Source organism: Geospiza fortis, unplaced genomic scaffold (assembly GCF_000277835.1).
Source record: "Geospiza fortis unplaced genomic scaffold, GeoFor_1.0 scaffold221, whole genome shotgun sequence".
NCBI classification, from domain to species: domain Eukaryota; kingdom Metazoa; phylum Chordata; class Aves; order Passeriformes; family Thraupidae; genus Geospiza; species Geospiza fortis.
In genome coordinates this window covers 1,348,559-1,357,450 of record NW_005054395.1, presented here as the reverse complement: position 1 = coordinate 1,357,450, position 8,892 = coordinate 1,348,559, and the positions used below count along the sequence as shown (strand labels likewise).

The following is an 8,892-nucleotide window of genomic DNA, read 5'->3' as shown; positions in this document are numbered from 1 at the left end:
AAATTCACATGTCTTACAAAGAAATGTATTCTCTTTTCTTTTTATGGAGCAAGAACTGTTTTGAAAACAGAGAGAATGAATTCAAAATATACAAAGAAACTTTGAATAATAAGTGGAAAGGGTTCAAGAACAAGTACAGAATGCTGCTCAGTTCCGCTATGGACTGGACCAGAATCAAGCAGTGACACAGCATCTACTTTAGAGAGACAGGGGTATTATTATTAAAGCACTTTGTTTTCATAAGACTCGCTTGCACAAGCATTCATTTCCATAACCAGGGTTCTTCTAGAAGTCAAAGAAAGCACAGAACCACAGGCTTGCTGCTTTCCACTCTGACACTGCTGTGGGAGCAGATAGTTGCCACCAAAGTGGAGAAAGATATTTATAGATATGGATATAGAGATACAGATATATAGCAATATATCTGTACATTTAGGTCTTTGAGGATCACTGCAGGGAGCCCGCTATGGAACAAATCCAAACTTGGTCAAACATGGAAGTCCAACTTTTGATAAACATATCAAACACATAATTTAAAAATGTGGCATCTGCTGTTTGTATGTGTTCATGGGAACAAGCAGAAGCCCACACAAAACGAGATTATTTAGTTGTGAAAGGATGACCCCCAAGAATAAAACATGCAGAATCACACTAAATTTATAGATCACTCCTGTAGAGTCTTGGAGGTTTTTCACACTGAAATCTTTAATGTAAATTTCCCATCAACTTGGTGAGAAGCCAGCTGAGAATCCCAGATCCAGGTTTCTTTGGAGCTCCAGGGCAGGTCTCACACAGGCCCAGGCTCCTCATTCCTGAGCACAGGTGCTGACCCTGAGTGCAAAGGCAGCTCCCCTATCCCTTACTGAGACTGCCAGTGATAACAGTAAATTGTACTGGTCTGTTCTGGACTGGAACTGACCCTTTTCATGCAGCCATGTGACAGCAACATCCTGGGGCTGCTGCATATCCAGCCAGGACTGGAACAGTGACTCAAAGACAATTATTCTCATTAAAAAAAAAAAAAAGTGAAATTAATCACAAAATGCTTTGGAAGAAAGGAGGCAGGGAACGACCTTTTCTCAAAATTTAAGCAAAACATGACTCCTTCTTTCCTGATCCAAGCCAACCTGTTTTGTTTTGTATTTTAAAGAGCTACACTGACTGAAAATAAAGATCTTCTCTCCATCCAAAAGAAATCCTGGAAGGCAGCTAGGAAGTTCTAACAAACATGAAATTCTCTGCTAAAAGACCAAACTGAACAAAAAGGTAACAAGGGCTAAAGTGGCCCAGACAGCTCAGCATCACTATCTGGAAAATAACTTGGCATTCACAGCTATAACCAAACAGAGAAGATCAGCTTTGTTTGCTACATCAAACATGTCTTTCTTCCTCTCTCTTCAAACATAAATAGTTCCAGGCTCTAAAATAAATTAGCTCAACTTGGGTTATACAAGCTGTTTCATTTTTTTTCTTCAAAAGGGAATATAGATGTTTGTTTAAAAATTGTAAATAAAATATAAACAGAGATTTTTCATTGCATGATGATCCTTTCCAGTAGGTAGTGATCAGCACTGTGTCCATTTTCCTTCCTTATCCTATACTTTGGTATCACAACATTATTATGACTACTTCTCATGGGAAATGGATGAAAAAAATAATGCAGTAAGAGGAGGTTTATCTGTACTTATTCACTGTACAAGCAAAATAATAATCAGGTTTAAAATCCACAGAAAATAAATACGACAAAATTACTTAACATTACCTTTAATTTTTTCCTCTGAAAAATCCTTCTTTCTTTGTGTGTATGTGCTGTGTGGAACATGCAAACCCAAAAAAGCTGGTTAGTGAAAGACAATGGTTCTTAAAGCCCAGCAAGCACTTGCTGCTCATTTCTAGTGGGATGCTCCTGGGAGCTGAGTGCTGTCTGAGTGCTGATTGTGCTGCTGTTTTCATCGAGATGGTTGCAGTGCTGCAGCTCTGGGATAACAAAACACCCTGCAGTACCAGTGTGGTGGTGTAAGAAAGCTCTCCCTGGCTTCAAACTGTGGCAAGATGTTTTGTATGTTAACATGGAATGTTTTGATTGTGTTTTCAAAGATGTAAAACTAAAGCCGGTCCTAAATACTTCCATGGTGGGATGTGAAGTTTGGCTCTAGGGCACAATTAGCCAAGGGCAGGGTTTTTCCCCCTCAATATTATAGTGATGCTTCACATCCTTCCTAAAACTGGCTGGAGTGAGGTGTCTCTGGCTTGGAGTCTTTCTTAGCATGCAGCAGATTATTACTTTTATTATTGATTTATGCCATGGCTGTCTGCTTCCAGCCTCAAAACACTTTACTAAGTTACAATATACTTAGGAATCATTTCACGTCAGCCACCACCACGCTGCAGCCTTCTCCAGAGGGAAACTGAAGGGAGCCATTAGGATGGTGCCTGCAACATTAAACAACAATCCAGGAGAGGAAGTAAAGAATACTCTGGCTCCTTAAAGCAATGGCTGAACAGAATGCAGTCACTGAGCTGCCATCCAGCTGGGACACCAAAGTCAATACCCATTCACCGTGTGTGGTTAAAATTAAATCTCCTAATGAAGTGAGATGGTTTTAGTGGTTAGAGAGTGAGTGCAAAGTATTATTCTCCTGTATGATTATTTGTAAGTTATACAGCTAACAAGGGAAAAGATCACACACAGGAAAACAGCAGACAGTTAGATAATGTTCCAAGCCCAGTTTCTAAAAAACATTTGGGCAAATAAAGCTTTGGGGAAAAAAAATGAAAGAAAAAAGAGAAAAAAAAAGAGAAAAAAAAGAAGATGACACAGGATAAATTGAATTTGCAGTTTTTCACTGTTTTTAGGGAACTAAACTAAGCTGAACAGAATTGATGTCTGTTTTTATTCCCTATAGTTCAGGTCCAGAGAAAAGAACATTATTAGTTTCTGTTAATGAGCAGGTATTCCCTAAACACTGGTGCAAATGCTCCTGAATTTTAATTTGCTTAGAAAAAGAAATGGTAAAGTATTGAGGGGAAAAAAAACCCACATTAACAGCCTGGGTTTTTTTTTTTTTTTCCGGAATTAGGAAAATGCTTCGGTGGTTTTCTGGACAGGAGGTTTATATATCTGACTAAAAAGATCCTCACACTTTGTTATCAAGCTCTCCTTTCAGGGCTAGTAATTGCTAGCTGGTTCTAATCATTCTTGCAAGTGATCATTTGAAAGGTTCATTTTATGACCCCTCAAAGTAGCACAAAGAATCTCACTCCATAATGTAATAAACAATTCTACAACCAGTGCTTAATTAATTCCTGAAAGTCACCAAAAGGAGCTATTAATGATCTTTCTTTTTATCTAACCATAAATATACAAGTCTCCTGGGACAAAGGATTTAAAAAGAATATTCTGGCAAGACTAACTGTCAACTTGATAAAGCATAAAATGATCATGAGTGAGGGTAATTCAAAATACAGGGCAGTGCTACCTGGTCTGATCAGAAAGTTAGGTCAGGTTGGATTAAATTTCTCTGAATGCTGTGTTTATCAAAAACAGGACACCACAGACATTGCACAAACCAGACCCAACCCAAATGAATACCCAAGAGAAAAGTACTGCAACCTTCACAAAATTATTTTTAAAAATTATCTCTGTTTGGGAATGTGATTTTCTGTGAAAACACCAAGAATCATTATAATTAGAGGGTGGACAATGTTTCAGGATTTTTAAAATACAATTATTACAAAGAACAGTCTGATATTTTCTAGAGAACTTTGGTGTTTTAGGAGCCCAAGTATTGTTTTCACAAGTAAATCAGGCAGTGGGAAGCTCTTAAATGAAATTTAGTTTCCTGGCAACACAACCCATTGCTGAAAATTAGATTTAGGCTTCTAAAGGGCTTTGATGTTTTTGAAAATCACACTTCCTGCAGCACTGTACAGCTGACTAGGTGTAATACATTCATTTGCCTTCTACTGAGGCTATCAGGGCATTATCACTTTGGTGGCTTCAGTAGTGTCTGGGAGGTTGGGTTTTGGTTTCTTTTTGTAGAATGCAAAAAATTATTTTGCTGGGCACAGCCAGCGATGAGTGGAATCTGTGACCAGAAGCAGGAGGGGGAAGGAAAGAGACAATGTACCTTTTCCAAAATAAACTCCTGTAGTGCTTTGGGAGCTTGTGCTGGTGCCAGTGCAGCCTGTGCACTGCCTGTCCCACCTTTGGAAGGGCTCCCTGGGCTGCTGGACCCTCGAGGGACGGGGTCTTTCTGAACCTCTCCTCTTGAAACCATCCCTGGGACACCCCCATGGAAACATGAAACATTCCCCACCACACAGCCAGGACAATGCTGCCTGTGGGTATGGAAACTTTAGGTTTAGGCACCTCTGAAAGGAGTTTTCAATGTTAATACAAAGAAACAAACACAGCAGGAAGCATGAAGGGAGAAACTGGGGGAAATAGTAACTAAGAGGACTTTGAGGCTCCCACTCCTTGACTCCTCTGGGCAGAGCCAAGGAGGCTTCACATCCCCAGTCCCTTGACCTGTGGGAGGATTCATGCTCCCACTGCAAGCTGGAGGCTGTGGATTGTGGTGCTGAACAGTGAAGAACTTAGTGTTCCAAAGATTGTAGAAAACCTGAAAGTTCCTTTAAACAGGAAATTTTAAAAATTATAATTTTTGTTCTAATCTTCAATAAAACTTGCTTTTTTTTCTTAATGTTGGAATTTCCTGTGGAACAGAAATTCTGTTTTAAAACCATCTCTATTCAACAGAGCTATTCAGATGGAAGCATTTTCATATTCATTCCACTTTGCAACTAACTGGTGCCACCCCAAATGTATCCCTCTTCCAAGAATGATGTGGCAGCCCTGGAATAGCTAATTAATTGAGCTGTATGATGCCTGTGCCAGAAGTTTCAGCTTCCAGAGGCATTCCTTTAAGGAATGGTGGTGTGGGTTTGGCTTTTACAAGGATACACATGGTTTCAGGAGCCCACAGGCACCAAAAGTTAGTTTGTGTTTTGTAACTGCTCATCTCAACCCAGTCATTGAGCTGATGTCTTCACCACAGTGAGTCAAGCAAACTTCTTCAAAGCACTCATGGAGAAAGCTTTTGGTTAATTTATTTTTCCTTTTTTTTTTTAATAAAAATTTTGTCCTTGGGTAATCTTTCAAGAAAATTCCACTTCTGTGTCTGTTTACTGGGAAAATAATTACATTCAAACACTACATGCATGACAATATAACCTCTTGCATATAAATATCTTTGCCACTTAGCCATCAAATTTTTGTACATTGTTAAGGGGAATGAAAGATGTCTAAATCCAGTACCTTTATACTTGGTCACCACAGCTGAGTTGACACTGAGGGGTTCTTGGAAGGTGACAGTGAGTGATGTGCTGCTCGTTACCATGAGACAGACATTGGTTGGCGCCTCGGGGGCTCCTGGGAGAGAAGAGAAAACATCAGCTCTTCAGCACAACAAATCCTATTCAAACAATGTTCCTGAGTCTTCAAAGAACCCACTGAAAATCACCCTGCAATTGTGAGCTTTGGGTTGTAGGTGTTTGTGTTTTCTGCCTTTTGAGCATTTTAATTAGTGACCCTACTAACAATATCCTGCAGACACCATTTGTTTCTATCATGGTTTTTGGCTCCTTTTTGGTTAAAAATATCTTCCTGCATATATGTAACCCAATAAAACAGATCCATGCTAATTATGTCAATGAAAAGCCCCTATAAATCTCTTGGGGTGGGTAAGAGGAGAGGGAAAGGACAAAACCTTAAAGAGCTAATGAAACCTTGATGGTTTCACTAACAAACTCAAATTTATCAAAAACCAGAAAACATTTTTATGTTATTGGGATTCAAAAAATGCAAATTCCACAACTGTTTTGGTGTAATAGTTCCAAAATACAGTTGTCAATTGGGGTCTAACATTTTTGTTTAAAAAAAGAAAAGGGAAAAAAAAACCCCTTAATTTGCAGAATATCAATAGACTCAGTTCAGAAATCAAACACAAAAATGTCATGACTTACTGATGGGATTGATTTAAAAAGTCAGTATATTAACTTTAACTATTTCTGTATTTCCTGTATTTATTATCTAAGAGAAGGAGCACTACATCTGTCTTGAAGAAATAACCTTAACATACAATACATTTAGAAAAATTATTTGTGAGTACATTTATATAAGGATGGTTTTAAAAATGTTAATGGCAATGATTGTATTTCATCACATAGGATACAGCTAAAAGATCCGTGTGTCTAGAAACAATTCAAGCATGTTTACTTCTTCATTTGGGCCCAAATTCCATTTAGTTTGGATACAGACTCACTTGTACAACTGTTTAAAGTAACTCAATTTGTGGCTGTGGTGAGGAAATGGATACCAAGATTAAGATTAGTGCTTATCAAAATTAAGGTTAAATTTTCACAATATTTATGTGCAAAATGAAATTTCACTGCTTGATCAAATATTTAGAACAATCCCATTCCAAAATAGTAAGTTCTTTTGAAAAATATTTTGAAAAATAATCAAATTACAACAGAGAAAGGGCCAATGTCTCCATCCTCTCCCTGGCTATTCATATGTTGTTTTATAGCATCCTGTTTTAAATTCTGAACATGTTAAATGAGATCCAGGAGTGAATGTGAAAAGGGATAAGCAGGGCAGAATCATTGTATCCTGAATGATTGGTTGGTATGTTGGATGTTGTATTACTTTTATGCAACCTAAGGAGCCATGTGCTTGTTTCTCTCAGATATTTGGTCCTTTTATTGTTCTAACAGCCATTTCCTTCTCCCTCTTGGAAAGGCCTTTTTTACCTTTGTGCCTCAGTTTCCCCATCCCAGCCTCCTCCAGCCCCCACTCACAGCAGTGCCGTGAGGATCAGCATGAGAGGAGAAGGTTCTCAGCTGCAGATTACTGACTGGAATTTTGCTGCTTCCCTGTACTTGATGTCATTTTTGCCTTTTTTTGTTTTATATGTTCTCTGTATTCTCCACATATATATTTGGAGCCTGTTGTATTAGTAGCTAGTTTGCCCAGTGCTTTTCCATAGCCCTTCCTCAAGCAGAAAGACAAAACAAATTCCAGAGCTCCAAGCTCCAGGAGGTGCAGGGCACCAGTGCTGTCCTGGTTCTTCCTGGTAACCAAGGCTGAGAACAATTCCCTGAGATCCATTTCATGGACAGAGCACAGCTAGTGCCAAGGGGGGAACTCCAGAGAAGAGGCTTGACCTGGAGGTGGGGGGGGAATTGCATCACCACTTATCCTCCTAATTGGTGCTTTTTATCCATTATGCTAATTTCCTAAAACTTATAAAATGTACTTATCCCTGTAGGGGTGGGCTTTTGTGGACCTCTTTCTATAACTGCCCCTGAAGGCCTTCAAATAAAGATCCTCTTTTTTATTACCTCCTTACTAAAATTACCTCGAGTTTCATTTCCAAACTGAGAAAAAGGCAACATACTCACGGGCATGCTCGTAGCCGGCCTTCATGCGCTGGTAGAGCCTGGCCCTCCACTCCCAGCCCCTGAGCTGCTTCTCCCTCTCGGCGCTCTCCGTGCCCAGCCCTTCACTCGCTGCCTGCGCCGATAACTCCGTCACTCTCTGCTGGGCCTCCTGCACCAGCGTGCTCAGGTGCACAGACCTGCTCTCCACGGTCACAACTGCCAGGAAAAGAGGGAAATAGGAAGTGCTTGGAGAAGTGTTGGCCATGCTCAGAACATATCTTAGGTTACAATGTAAGATGCACCCAAAAGTGTGTATTCCATCAGCATCTTCATAAGCTGTTAAAACCAGGCGAGGCAGAGTTCCTTATTTCCTTCATTCATCCCTGATAACTCTGAGGGATCTCTTCTGTTATTGGGCCATTCTGTGTCACTGCATGGCTGATAAAATTACATCATCCCATTGGGAGATGCTCCACCCAGGGGGAGGAACCAAGCATTCCTACCTGGATATGATCTGAGGTTTGGAACACCACAGCTGCCTTTTCTCCACTGGATTCTCAGAGGACAAGACCTCCATAACCACCACTGGACCTTCAGAGGAAACTGGAGCCCTTCTACAGGATCACCACTTCAACAGATCCACATTTGTCACTCCAGGAGAATTGCAGCCACCATTTAATCCGATTGCTACCTGCACCCTGAATAACAGGGTGTCAGGTTGTATTCTGACAGTGTTTCTGTATTATTGTATTTATTTTATTTTCCTTAAAGATCTGGCCTCTTAAATGTCATTAACAACATGAATAAATTTGCCTTTTTTCCTCAGGTATTTCTCATATGCTTAGAATTGTCTCAATTAGACTGAAATTGCATATCTGTGGTAAATCAGAATATGAAAACCAAGCTAAAACAATAACCTTGCTCTCTAACCTCTGCTTCAGTATAATATTGTAAACTTACATTTAAAAAAGGAGATTGTACTGGTTACAAACACAATATATAAACTTCACCAACAAGAAGAGATCTGACAGGCAAAATTAAGATTTTTTTTGTGCCTAAGGTCCATGGCTGGTAGAGAATTGATCTCTTTCCAGCTTTTTGTGCCACAGTTTTGTCCAGAGAATTTAATTAGTCCTCTGACAGGCAGTGAGCAGCTTGCCACATGGAGATTTTTTCCTCCCATGCTCAGAATAATATTAATTTGATGTTTAGCAGTTCAGATTTTCTGTGTGAACTACGGTGGGCTACATCAAGGTGAAAATTAAGATCACATAGGTTACAAACTAGAATAGGTTTGATTTTAGCCCAAGTTCCCAAACAAGCCCCTTGATTGTACAGTGAAATGTGGTGAATCAAGTCCTATTTTCAGAGTTGCTCTTAGCCTAAAATTGTTCAATCTGCAGTTTAGAAAGTAGGACTTGTAAAGATGTTTAATTTGAAAATAAA

The 8,892-nt window shown here is 39.5% G+C and overlaps 1 protein-coding gene across 1 annotated transcript in view; it reads right to left on the bottom strand.

The window, feature by feature from the left end:
• Positions 1-8,892, bottom strand: part of ANKFN1 (ankyrin repeat and fibronectin type III domain containing 1) — a 103,101-nt gene that overhangs the window by 39,566 nt on the left and 54,643 nt on the right. The window contains exons 5-6 of the mRNA XM_014308954.2: positions 7,468-7,662; positions 5,321-5,434 (exon numbers count right to left, since the gene is read on the bottom strand). Of these exons, the coding sequence (XP_014164429.1) occupies positions 5,321-5,434; positions 7,468-7,662 (309 nt within the window). The remainder of the gene's footprint in view (positions 1-5,320; positions 5,435-7,467; positions 7,663-8,892) is intronic.